The sequence below is a fragment of the Aethalodelphis obliquidens genome, unplaced genomic scaffold, assembly GCF_003676395.1.
Source record: "Aethalodelphis obliquidens isolate GAN/ISIS:26980383/991018 unplaced genomic scaffold, ASM367639v1 scaffold8, whole genome shotgun sequence".
Classification (NCBI taxonomy): Eukaryota; Metazoa; Chordata; class Mammalia; order Artiodactyla; family Delphinidae; genus Aethalodelphis; species Aethalodelphis obliquidens.
The window spans coordinates 11,741,692-11,755,176 of NW_020837952.1; the positions used below are offsets into that span (position 1 = coordinate 11,741,692).

General features: G+C 45.3%; 1 protein-coding gene across 2 annotated transcripts in view; it reads right to left on the reverse strand.

The window, feature by feature from the left end:
• Positions 1-424: 424 nt before the first annotated feature.
• Positions 425-13,485, reverse strand: part of PPM1H (protein phosphatase, Mg2+/Mn2+ dependent 1H) — a 262,221-nt gene continuing 249,160 nt past the window's right edge. Inside the window, exons 10-11 of one of the 2 annotated variants that reach the window (XR_003432865.1) lie at positions 4,527-5,139; positions 425-4,322 (exon numbers count right to left, since the gene is read on the reverse strand). Coding sequence is in view for 1 of the 2 variants with exons in the window: in XM_027106890.1 (XP_026962691.1) it covers positions 4,992-5,139 (148 nt within the window). In the remaining variant the exon portion in view is untranslated. Of the gene's footprint in view, positions 5,140-13,485 lie in introns of both variants that reach the window. The other variant, XM_027106890.1, reaches the window with a different exon arrangement.

Here is a 13,485-nt window from a genome sequence, read left to right on the forward strand (position 1 = left end):
TACCGCAAAAAAAAAAAAAGTTCTCATCACAAGGAAAAGAAGTTAGTAATGCTGTATGGTGATGGATGTTCTCTAGACTTAATGTGATGATCGTTTCACAATATGTACACACTGCATCGTTATGCTGTACACCTGAAACTAATATAATGCTGTCAGTTATCCTCAATAAAAAGAAAAAAAAAAGAATTACCTGTTGGGAGTAGTTCTTGGGAGTAATATCCATGGTAGTTCTAAAGGCACTGGTGAAATGTACAGCTCTTACCGCTGATTCCTGTGAAGATTTATAGTGTTGGCATCCATTCCCGTCTGATTTTGAGTCTGTTCACAGTTGATGACTCCCCATGAGGCCATGACCCTCTCAACTCATTCCACTACCTGGTATGAAGAAACTTCTTAGTGAATTAAACGAAATGACACAAAAAGGTTTTGCTAAAGGTGTCCTATATACATATGTATAATATTTTATTTTAAAATGGCATTGAGCATATACATTTCTTTAGCTTTTTCCAGGGAACATTGCACCTAAGTTTCAAAACACACAAAATAGATCCCCTTTACTAAACAGTTTTCATTTTTGGGTTACAAAAGTCAAGGTTTCACAATCACAAAGCATAAAGGTACATGGTTCCGAAACCATTTTCAGGCAGATTCCTCTCATTCACTGTACGTAGGGTATTTTCTTGGAAACCCAGACCATGATACATTGCTTACAAATGATCTCCACTGTGGACCTCCCTGGGTTTCCAAAAGAAACAAAGAAAGTGGAGGCAAAACAGGAGTAATAGAGTAACCTCAGGACACCCCAAACACAAAATACTATGGAAGACTGGAAGAGTGGAGGACACGAGATTCTCCTTCAAGTACATCACAGTAGAAAACAATACATTTAAAGCCTCATTTGGTCACTGTCTACCTGGGCGCTACATAAACAAAACATCTAAGACGCAAAGGCAAAATTAAAGCTATTTACACAAATCATGTGGATTATAAAGAGCAGCACTCCCTGGACTGACACTCAAACCACAAAGAGCCACCACGGTACTTACAGAAGAGGCAGGTGGGGCTGCTCATGTAGTGTCCTTTGAAAAATCCCAGTGTATGCACATAAGTCACATCACCCAACACAGAACCAAAGTACACTTGGGGGGCTTATGGTGCGCAGGCTGTGACATGTCTCTGCAACTGAAAGTCTTCAAAAATCCAAGTTCCTAATGTAAAATTCTGTCCGGTGGCCAGATACTGTTTTAGTATTTTCTTAGATCCGCTACCTTTTAGGGTCAGCCTGGTGGGTTTTTGCATAGATAGTGACTCTCACTGCTTTCTTCATGTGTCCCAATAGCACGAACTTACCAAAAATAGAATCTCATTAAAGTTTAACATGTTCAGTCTGAAAGCAGTGGAGCTGCTGGGCTGCTTAAGGAAAGGTAAGATCCTCAGACTGTGGTGGAGAAAGAAAACCACTGACTATTCGTGGCCTTGTAAATAAAGTTGATTGGCAGATGAGGAAGGAGGGTAGACCAGAGTCGTAAAGATGTGAGAGTTTTTTTTCCAAGTGTTTCCACGCTAGTGCTCTTGGTGAACCGAAAACCCTGCCCGAATGGCCAAGATCTGAGGCCAACTCTGGATACTGGGACTCTCATCCTTGCCCACCAGTATCTACTGACAGCTGTGATTCTTTCCAAGAAGTAAATGAATACTTAGAAGAGCACAAAAAGAATGAGCACAGCTGACCTCATGCAGCCTCATGGAGGTAAATTGCTAGGGATTAAGAAATTAAATACCCCAAATTCCCCAAAACTGTAAACTGTGGAAAATAACAAATTCCCACTTTGGGGGTTCTGTCCTATTAGACAGCTGAGTACTTGGCCTAGCCCGACTTTCACTTCTCTGTTCCCTCTGTAAGAACAGCAGTTAGGCAAGCACAACCACAGGAGAACACACCCTCCAGTTTTGTGGGTCTGGTACTGCTCCGATTTCAGGTTTTGAGAGAACACAGGTTTGCCTGTTGCCTGACAAAATGCCACAGTGTGGATGGAGTGCAAGTTTGCTCTCTTTAAGGAAAAGAGTGTCACCAAATATTCTGAAGAGCTAGTGCCAGTCCAGCAAAGAGATTTAGAACTGAGAGAGGCTTTCATTTAAGGAAGTGGCCACACCCCTCCCCCCCCAGATAACCGTAAAGACTTGACTAGGAAATCGAAAGCTTTTTATTAAATAAGACTTCCTTTGAGGCTACTGGGGCAAGCAGACTTGACTGTAAGTCAGATACGCAAGATCACAGAACCACGTATAAATATGTTCTGCAGAATTTTGAGTGTGTTGCCTTTTGACCTTTCCAGGAATGCTCCAAGGGGGAAAAATGAGGCTAAAACTGAGTAAGCTCAATTCACAGAGCAATATCGGTGCTGGGCAGACCTGCCGCGGGCATTAACAGATCATTTTTGTTCCACGTTTGATTTATTCATCTCATCTGTGGTTTCCCTCCAATCCCCCAAACTGACAACATGGCTTCAGCTTGCTACTAAGATCTTTCCACCCAAGGGGGCTTATGAGGAGAATTCCTGGACACCTTTCTAACTAAATCCAGTAGGACTAAATACGCAAAACTTCAGGATAAATTGAATCAGGGGCTTCCAGAGTTTTTGCTGAGACATGCCTTGGCAGGAAATGAATTGGAGAATTGAGTCCAGGCTGTCGTGACATCCCTACGATATGCACATGCAAACTCTGACTCTGGTGCCTGGAGTAAAACCAGAGCAGCTCAAGGTAGGGCCCAGAGAGAAGCCCAGGAAATAAAAGAAGTGAAAGGCAGTGGAGACACGGGGGAGAGGTGACTGCTTGCGAGGACAGCCTCCCAAAGAAGGCAGCTCAGAGCCCTCCACGTACAACTTTCTCATTTCCGAATTCGTACGTGGTTTTGAGAGTCAGAGCAGCAACAGAAAGCGGACCACGCTGTTGTAGGATGCCTGCCTGTTTCCCCAGAGCATCTTGTTCTGCCAGGGCAGCAAATGGTTTACCACAGACTTCTCCCCACAGAGACGCTGGGGGTGGCTAAGATTTCCTGAAGGAGGAGGGAAGCCGTCAGATGACGATGACTCCCGACAAGGGACCAGTGAGTCCAGTTCTTCCCAAACAACATTTTGGCAAACACTCGGTGGGTGAATTCCCGCCATACTTCACCTGCCAGACCAGCGGTTGTCTCCACACTGTGGGATGAATACATTCCGAAGCAGGAAGGCTCCAGGACATTCCTAAGAAAATAGCTACATTCCAAGAATGTAAGCGCAGGCGACCCACTACCCAGAGGAAAGGTTCCTGTCCTCCCCTCTGCGGAAGGGACTGAACACACAGGAGAAGTGGAACTGGCTCTCCAGCCTTCTGGGGGGAATCACATCAATGACCTCTGTCTTTAATGGGTGGGAAGCACGTCTTATTACAAAAAGTAGTCAAGATGGTGACGCTACCACAGGAGGTCCGTAGGGAGAAGACTCGGTGATTGGACACTGCTCTATAAGGTCCCCCATGCCCAGAAGCGGTCTGCCTAAAAGTGATTTCTAAAAATCTATTTTGCGAGTCCTCCTGGCCGAGATGCACCAGGGAGGTCTGATACGCTGGCTGCCGCTGCTCTTGTGAGGAACACCCAGAGGTGGAGTGACAGTGGGAACAGGGATCTCGGTACCTGGGGGGCTGGGAGATGATTCCGTGGAGAAGGAACAGAGGGTCCAGCCTGAGAATGACCAGTCAGCCTGATTCAAATTCACTTTTATCAAACGGCCACTCCGAGCGGGCCTTGCCCAGATATGATGGGGAGGCAGAGACAGCGCTTGACAGAACTCTGCTCCTTAACATGTTATTTGGAGGGGGCTTGGGGACGGTCCTGGTCCACGGAACCTGGATCCAGATGGAGGAGTGGTCCTCAGATGGGGTGTGGTGAACTGACTGATACAAGGAACCTCTTAACCTGCTCGCTTCAACCCTGCTTTGTGTCTGTCCCTATGGTACAGCGGGTGGGGGAGGGCCAACCGTTCCAGAAACGAAATCCCGACTCTCCCAGAGAGACCTCACCCACACCAGGGGGGCCCTTGAAGATGACAGAGGAACTGTGGGTCCAGAGAAACACCCATATTTCCACAAAAACACACTGATTTGGTGAGAAAATGCAACTCAGGGAAAAACCGTTACATAACAAAGACTGAACTCCATTAGCCAGGGCACCGCTCCAGATGGCGGCCTGGGTGGTGTGGGCCACGGGATATGGGGACAGTCTGGGCTGGACTTGGACACACAGATTCCTCGACAGGGGCCTGGAAAGTCCCAGACCTGTTCTATGGAAGGAAAACAATTAAGATTCAAGGAATGTCAAAAAAGAAAAAAAAATTCCCTGCCACACCCCACCGGCACCAAAAAACAGTAAAGAGACAGAGACAGAGACACACACACACACACACACACACACACACACACACAGTGTTCCCTGACACACACACACACACACACACAGTGTTCCCTGAAATAAATCTCAGGCTTACTAGAAGATGGGCGCTTACATTTTCTGAGGCATGATCCCCAACTCTCCAATGCAGCACTTTTAACCCGTAGGGAAGTTGGCAGCTTGGCAGGCTGAAGAGTCTTCTGCCAGTGACACCCGCAAAGGGCTGCCCCAGCTACTCTGGATAAAATAAATATGACGGATGTGCTCCCAAATGGGCAGTGGCCACCTAGGAGGCCTATGAAAGGAACCGACAGAAGCACAACACTCAGTCGCAGCCTTTATGTTTTGCTCTTGTTGAGTATCCAGACCTGTTACTAAAGAGGGAACTGAAACCCAAGGGTCCTCTTGGAGCTCAGCCAGAGGCCTTTCGGCAGCAAGCTTCCCACCTGGGCAGGGAGGAGGGGCATCGTCTGGAACTCTGCTGGGGCACTTCCCAGCCCCGCCCCGCCCAGAGGCATCCCAGCTTTCTTCCCTTCTGTCCTTCTAAAACCCTGGGCTGTTTTCATGACAGTTTGTTTCCATGTATTAAAGGAATGACATATACAGAGATGTCATCTCCTGAGCCCAGTCGGTCATTGGATATCCGCCATCCTCTGTCCTTCAGGACGCCACGGGCACGCATCACCAGGTCCTGAGCCGCCAGTGTGTACCTGTACAGGGAGAGGCAGGAATGAGACTGTCAGTGTGGCATCAGGCAGAATCGGGGGTCAGGCGAGGCTGGGAAGGAGGCATCACTACAGTTGTATGAACTGTTTTCAAACACCCTTAAAGTCACAAAAAACCTAGGCCATCTTTTTCCCAAATGTGTGATGCCTAATGTGAGACTACTAGTTAGGTGGTAGATGGACAAGATTCTACATACAATAAATAACCTCCTAAATTGTTCTGCTTTTCAGTCCTCTTTTGAGAATTTTGATGTCAACAAAAGAGTCCCAGTTTCGTGCTGGTGTATCTTTAACACATATCTGCTCAGGCTCAGAGCTTTCTACAGCAAACAGTGTGTAGCTAAAAAAGTATATGGGAAAAATAAGAACTTTTGTTTCCAATGTTTATTTTTAGAGCCACATTGCTTTTAGGACAAAGGATCGTCATTTTCCACTTATGGTAGGGGTAAATCTCCTTTTTAAATAAATTGTTTTTAAAGAGTGAGTTGATTTAAAGAAAAATGTTAATGATAGCGCAGGTAGCAAAGGAGCATAGTAAAAATGCAAAGGTTTTATTGGTACATGACTGGGAAACCTCGGTGTGGTCAAGCTGCACCGTCATCAATGCCACACTCTTCTCTTCACCACTGTAAGTACAGTGAGGGATCCCCAAGAATTTGAAAATAAGATTGCTCCCTGAGACTTAGAGCATAAGCTCAAAGAAGAATTAATGACTATGCCATAAATGGATGGAAAGCATTAAAATCTAGAAAAAGACTAATGTGGGAGGTGATTTGGGTGTATGTAGCCTAGGTTAGCCTGGAGGCCTAAAACAAAGAGACAAAAACATTGGCAGGTGTCTGTCCAAATACAGATTGAGGCAGAGGGAGTCTCATCCAACAGATTTCAAAGAAATGTAGTTCCACTGGTAGGACCATATTTAGTGAGGATGGATGACTCTTAGCTTCTGCCATAGAATACACAGTTGCCCTTGATTTTGATTTCATGTTCACCATATAACCTTCTAATTATGACCTGCCTCCCTGTGTGGCCTGCCGACAGAGAGTGAGCTAGTCATGTGTACTTTAAGAACGTCAGTCCTATTTCTCCATATAAACGTCAACTGGCATTTCTTCAGTTTGCAGATCAATCGTGAAAGCTTGGTTAAGGTGAGCCCAGCTCTGATAATGAATCTGTTCTTTGTGTGTTGATTAAACCAGTTTCTGAACCTGAGAAGCTAAAAGCCAGCCTCTGGTAAATCACCACGATAATAAATGTCACCCTGTAAGGAAGGCCTCTTGGAAGCCAGCCTGTGGACCTTAAACAACAGACCACCCTGATGTTACTGTGGCCTTTCCCTGCTTGGAATGTCACTCGGCCTTGCCTTCAGAACTGTGAGTTGTGGAATTCAGAACACCAGAAGCCTCTTGCATTTCTTCTGTTAAAACCCCTTACGGATTAAGCGACTCTCATGTTAAAAGAGACCTGCATCTAGCCCCATTGTTACATTACTTAAGAACAAGGTCTGTAGCAAATAATCTCAGGATTGTTAAGATTCCAGGTTGTGGAGTCTCTGAGACTCAAGTCTACTCAGACAGCCCAGGCAGAGAGAGGCGAAGCACACACTAAAGGTGGCAGAGAGAGGCAATTTTAGTTAATACAAAATAAGTGACTTTCCTCCTAGAGGATGGGTGGTAGGTGAGTAGGAGAGACACCTTCTTTTTCTATCCTTATTGAGAGAATTATCAGTTTTGAGGCAGAAGTATGTCCAGTTACACTTGAGGGAAGGGGCCACCAGTTAGCCTCCTGAGGATTCTCTTCCTACTGGGATCACGAAATAAACAGGAAGGACTCCAAAGAGGCCTTTGGCTAAAGGGGCAAATACATGCCCCCTTATCCACATGCTGCCACTCATATACTACATTCAGAAGAGCTCTCATGCTCACCCCAGGTTACTCTTGGGTTTATATTGAATTGTATGTCTGAGATAAAACCTCACAGGGAAAGGCTACCATCAATATCAGTTGATGTCTATTACCCTAGTGATTGACCAGGGTCTAGACCTTAGCCTTTCAAGTTCAGAAAGCTGGCTGAGGCAATATACTAGTTCATAGATTCATCTGTCAGGGCTGAACACACCTTAACTCAGCTCATGAGCAAACTAGACACAGAAGATTATGGCAAGTAATGAGAAAAGATGGCTGGCAGCAAAAGGAAGTTACTTAAAAATGTTAAAAAAAACCGATGAAGGAAGTCAGGACCGGTCTCTGTGGTAAATCACAGGTCCCACAGTCATGGGGCAACGGCTGAGATCAGAACAAGGTTAAATGAAAGGTTAAATGAACAGGATTTCCCTGGTGGCGCAGTGGTTAAGAATCCGCCTGCCAATGCAGGGGACATGGGTCCAATCCCTGGTCCAGGAAGATCCCACATGCCACGGAGCAACGAAGCCCGTGCACCACAACTACTGAGCCTGTGCTCTAGAGCCCGCGAGCCACAACTACTGAGCCTGCACTCTAAAGCCCGTGAACCACAACTACTGAAGCCGGTGCGTCTAGAGCCCGTGCTCCGCAACGAGAGAAACATGCGCACCCCAACGAAGAGTAGCCCCCGCTCACTGCAACTAGAGAAAGCCTGCACACAGCAGCGAAGATCCAACGCTGCCAAAAATAAGTTAATTAAATAAATTCATTTTTAAAAAAAGTCTACAAACAATAAATGCTGAAGAGTGTGTGGAGAAAGGGAACCCTCCTACACTGTTGGTGGGAATGCAAATTGGTATAGCCACTATGGAGAACAGGATGGAGGTTCCTTAAAAAAACTGAAAATAGAGCTACCACATGATCCGGCAATCCCACTCCTGGGCATATGTCCAGAAAAGATGAAAACTCTAGTTTGAAAAGATACATGCATCCCAGTGTTCACAGCAGCACTGTTTACAATAGCCAAGACATGGAAACAACCCAAGTGCCCATTAACAGATGAATGGATAAAAAAGACGTGGGGGGTGTGTGTGTTGGTGTGTGTGTATACACACACACAATAGACCATTACTCAGCCATAAAAAAGAATGAAATATTGCCATTTGCAGCAACATGGATGAACCTAGGGAATATCATACTAAATAAAGTCAGACAGAGAAAGAAAAATATTATATCACTTATATGTGGAATCGAAAAAAATAATACAAATGAATCTATTTACAAAACAAAAACAGACTCACAGACATAGAAAACAAACTTATGGTTATTACCAAAAGGGAAAGGGGGGAGGGGATAAATTAGGAGTATGGGATTAACAGATACATACTACTATATATAAAATAGATAAACAACAAGGATTTACTGTGTAGCACAGGGAACTATATTCAGTATCTTGTAATAACCCATAATGGAAAAGATTCTGAAAAAAATACATTTAAAACTGAATGGCTTTGCTGTACACCTGAAACTAACACAATATTATAAATCAAGTATACTTCAGTTTAAAAAAGTTAAGATCAAAACAGTGCCTACCTCATTTTATTTAAGTCACATAAGAGCATCATCCGTAGTTAAAGGCAAGAGACCATCCTGATATTGCTATTGCTGGAGACTTTGGGTATTGAAAAAATGGTCAAAATTAGCTTTGGTATTTTAAAAAGCGGCATTAGGTCACCTAGAAAAGATGGTTACCCAGGAAACCCAAGGGCTCTAGAAAATTAAGGTTTTCTTCTCAAAACTGGTTATTGCCTATGCCAAGATAACGTCCCTTGAGCCTGCATTTCTCTGTCATCCATTCTGTCTTCCCTTAGGTGAACTCTCGAGAGAGAGAAGACCCATTTTTGCTTCCTCCATTTCTTACTTCCCTTTTTCTTCCTTCATTTCTTACCAGTAGGCCCAATACCCTGCTAATCCGGCCTCCTACACTTCTCCGTGCTCATTCCACTTGACCTTTCTCCAGCACAGACACCATACTTCTGGCCATCTTCTTTATTCTTGACATCTCCTGTCTTTTCTTCTGAGTTCTCCTTTTTGTTTGCAGAGGTGGGAGGTGTTGAGGTTGGCTTGCCCACCACACCACGGCACACTTCAAGTTCTCCTATGTCTGGGCTTCCATGACACGTGGCACAGCTCTTCTTACTTTCCTTGGTAGGCCCCAGTTAGGACTCAGGAAGAGTCAATAAATGTTAACTTACTTTCACTGCCAAGGTGGGACTTTCTCATCTATCATCCTTAGTTAATGCTGTCCGCAGTCTCTTAAGTAGGAAATCGTAGTCGTTTTCAGTGCTACCTTCTCAACCTGATATTCGCCAATGATAAATTCCACAAGGCACTGTAGGACTTCTAAACTTCGTATTATTTAAAGTGTATTTCATTATTGGTAGATGGCTAATTAAAATAAAATCTCACCTTTATAGTTACTAAGATGCACGTTAAACCTGTTGTAAAAAACGCTATTCTGAATTTATTTTTGCCACCACTCACACATACATATACATACATACATACAATTTATTTAGTATTTTCTATTTTTCTTTCCTTTCTTGATTTCTGTCAGGTTGTTTGCTTTCTTGAATACCTTTTTCCTCTCTCTACTAGTTGAGAAGTGATTATTTCTGTTGTTTTAGCGGCTATGCTTAAGTTTTTAATATATATCAATCAATATTTGTGTCCTTCTCCAGAAAATAAAAAGATATTAGAATGCCTTATTATATCTGTAATGTTATTGCCTAGTATTTTAATTTTGCCTTGTTTTTAAACTCCTATTAAGTCATTATTATAATGTATATAAACCAACATAGTAACTTCTTTGCTTTTCGAAGTCCATTCCTTTCTTCTGGACTTGATTTCCTTCTGTTGAAGTACATTTTTAGTAATGCTTTTAACAGTGGTCTGTGAGGGATAAACTCACCAAGTTTTGGGGCCACAAAAATCTTTATTTTTGCCTTTAATCTTGGATCATAGCTTTATTAGGTATAGAATTCTAGACTGACTTATTTTACCTTAGCAGTTTGGACATAATATTTCATCTTTTCTGACCTCTCTTGTTGAGAAGTCTGTCTTGTTTCATTTTTTTAAAATAAATTTATTTATTTGATTTATTTATTATTTTTGGCTGCTTTGGGTCTGTCGCTGTGCACGGGCCTTCTCTAGTTGTGGCGAGCGGGGTCTACTCTTCGTTGCGGTGCACGGGCTTCTCATTGCAGTGGCTTCTCTTGCTACGGAGCACGGGCTCTAGGCACGTGGGCTGCCGTAGTTGTGGCGTGCAGGCTTCAGTAGTTGTGGCTCACAGGCTCTAGAGTGCAGGCTCAGCAGTTGGCAGTGCCCAGGCTTAGTTGCTCCGTGGCATCTTCCCGGACCAGGGCTCAAACCCGTGTCCCCTGCATTGGCAGGCGGATTCTTAACCACTGTACCACCAGGGAAGCCCTTGTTTCATTTTTTTATAAGTAAACGTCTTTTCTCATTGGTAGTTTATTAAACTGTTATTGTTGACATTTTGTTGTTGATGGTATGAAGTTCCACTGAGACATAAAAATGAGGATTTCTTTTTATTTATCATGGTTGGAAATTAGTTTTACTCCTTCAAACTGAGAAGATATTTCTGATTCTGGAAAATTTTCAACCATCAACTTTTTGAATGCTGACTCCCCTCTATTTTTTATGTTTTCTCCATAATTTTATATTTTCTCCTGTTAGAGCCTTCTCATTTTACCTTCCAGATTTCAACCTATTTCCTGTTTTTTTTAAATCTCTTGGTAATATCTTTCAGTTCACTAATTCATACTTTAGCAGTTTACTATTCTCTCCATTCAGCGAGTTACTTTATTTCAATGACATATTTTTCACCATTGCAAATTTCTATTTGGTTCTTTTCCAAATCCGTCTCTTCTTACCTTATGGTTCTATTTGTACATGTTTAAAGTTTCCTTCATCCTGTTCTGTTAGGTTTTCTTTGAGGGGACAGAGGGAAGGCTCTGTTGTATCTAGTTATCCTTTCTCATGGTAGGCTTGAAGGTAAGATAGGAGCCTCTCTTCGGTAGGGCTGTTTACTGTGTGCCTTGGGTTATCTACAGAGATTTTTAAATGTGCCTTTCCTGGGGGACGTTCTGGGTTCTTCCGGTTCTAGAACATGTTTTAGGTGCGATTCTTGGCTTAGGACTCCCACACCCTACATGTGGTGTGAGGTTTAGCCTCACACTTTCCTGTGTGGCGGGCCTACCCACGCCCCTCCTCACAGAACCTCAGTTTCATCAGGTTCTTGCCATCATCCACGTGCTGCAGGGAGGATGCCCCAACCTGAGCGGGAAGCTTAGGGAGAACGCCTTGGACCATTGCTTCCAACACTGTGGCCAGGAGCCAGATTCCTCCACCTGACTTCTCTCTGCGAGGCTTCCCTGGCGAATGCGAATGTGACGTCCCGCCTGTGAAGGAGCAGTCTGCACGGACAACTGAACGGCACTGATCAGATGCTGCCTGCAGTAACTGAACAGTGCAGCTGAACTCTAGGACTGGTTTCCTTCATGCTACAGGAGACGCAGTATTGAAATGAAGTCACAAATGGTGTTTAGGTAAAATGAGGCCACTTGTGGGGATCCTTCCTCATAAGCTGATCACCTCAACACAACCCCAGGCACCTAGTTCTTAGGAGGAGGTTTCTTTTGCCCCAGCTCCAATCTCAGCCAGGCTGATGGACACTTTAGAACTCATGAGCATCCTTAGTCAAGCACCATCTGCCCCAGGCAGGAAACCACCTATAAACCACCTATAAAGGTTGCTTTATATCAAGACTGGTACCTGAGGAAAAGAAGAGACATTTCCTCTGGAGGGAAAGGACTGCTTCTCCTCTCCCCCATTTCGTTCTCCTGCAATTTCTACCTGACAAGGGCTGTCTGGTTTGGTAACAAAAAAGCCTGCTTCGTGTGGCAGTAAGACAGGAGGGTTCTACTGAGTGTGGTGCTGAGGCTGAACACAAAGGCACACGTGCCAGAGACTGAAGGGCGCAGGAGGCGGCGGGAGAGAATTTGAGTCAAACATGAAATACAAATACAGGACATACAGGGGAGCAGCGGAGAAGAATATGGTGCAGCTGATGACAGCAAAAGGGTCGTGGATTCCGTTATACCCCGGCCGGGATGACGAGGGGCGAGGAACCCCGTGATTCTGGAAGCTGGATGTGGGGCGGCAGCAGGGCCCGGCCTGAGGGCCTCACGCGGAAGGCTTGGTCAGACCGCATCCGGGAAGTAGTATGGGAGTAGCTGGGGTACTCACCCCTCCTAACGAAGAGCCTCCCAGGGAGACCAGTTTTGTACTTTGCGAGCATTTTTCTTCTCTGGCTGAAGCTTTCCATATCGATTGGCCGAGCTCTGCTGAAAGGGGCGGCGGTCGGGAGGGGTCTGACTTGGCAGGCGCACAGGGCCTGGCGCAGAGGCTTCCTCGGGCCGAGCCAGAGGGAGCAGAGGAGGGACAGTAGGGGAGAGAAGAAATGCAGAAAAGGAAGAGGGGCTGAAGGACCACGGGAAGGCCAGAGGCTCTTTTCACAACCACTGACGCTAAAGTCAGGGTGGAAGGAGGCCAGAGGGCAAATCCTCCATCGTCTGTCATCCTTGCCACCTCTGGACACTTCTTAGCTCTTTCACCTCTTCAGTGGCGTGTACGAGGGGCCCCGGGTGTGGGCTGGGTTGCCACGGGTCCCAGCCTGGCTGCACGACCGCCCACATCGGGGGCGCTGGGGAAAAACTCCTTAGCCTCTCGAATCTGGAATAATGCTAGTGCATGCCTCAAAGGTCCTGCCGGGGTAAACAGAACCTTCCTAAAGCATTTCCCTCATTAGACATAAAAGGCCTCTCTCCCCAACCAAGAGTTTTGCCCGCAGTCATCCACCTTTTGTAGAGTCTCTTCCCACAAGACCACATCTGAATCAGCAGATTGGAGTGTCAAAAATAAGTCCGTTTCAGGCCTCAGGCTGTAAACTGGCCTTAAAGCCAACAGTTCTAGTTGGGCAGGAACTTCTATTTGCCATTTGGATGGTACAGACAGGGTCTTACAAGAGGGAGGGTAGGTGGCAGGAACTGGGGAATTAATGGGTTCCGAATATTTGCATATAAAAGGCAGCTTCCATCTGCTGAGGCCCCGCAGTAATAGAGTATGATGGGAACAGGAGAAGGAATCCTCTTTGCATTCTGAGCAGGCCTCTGAGATTTAAGAGGTAGAAAAGCTCTCCCAAGCTTGGGAACATTGGCAGGGATCTATGGTAACAGGGTAGGTGGGGTGAGGGCGGGTGACTTGGAGGGAGCTCTTTGTTGTGCTCAGAACCAGGCAACTTGTCCTGGGAGGAGGCCCGCCTCAGGCTCACTGCTGGGGGCTGAGCCAC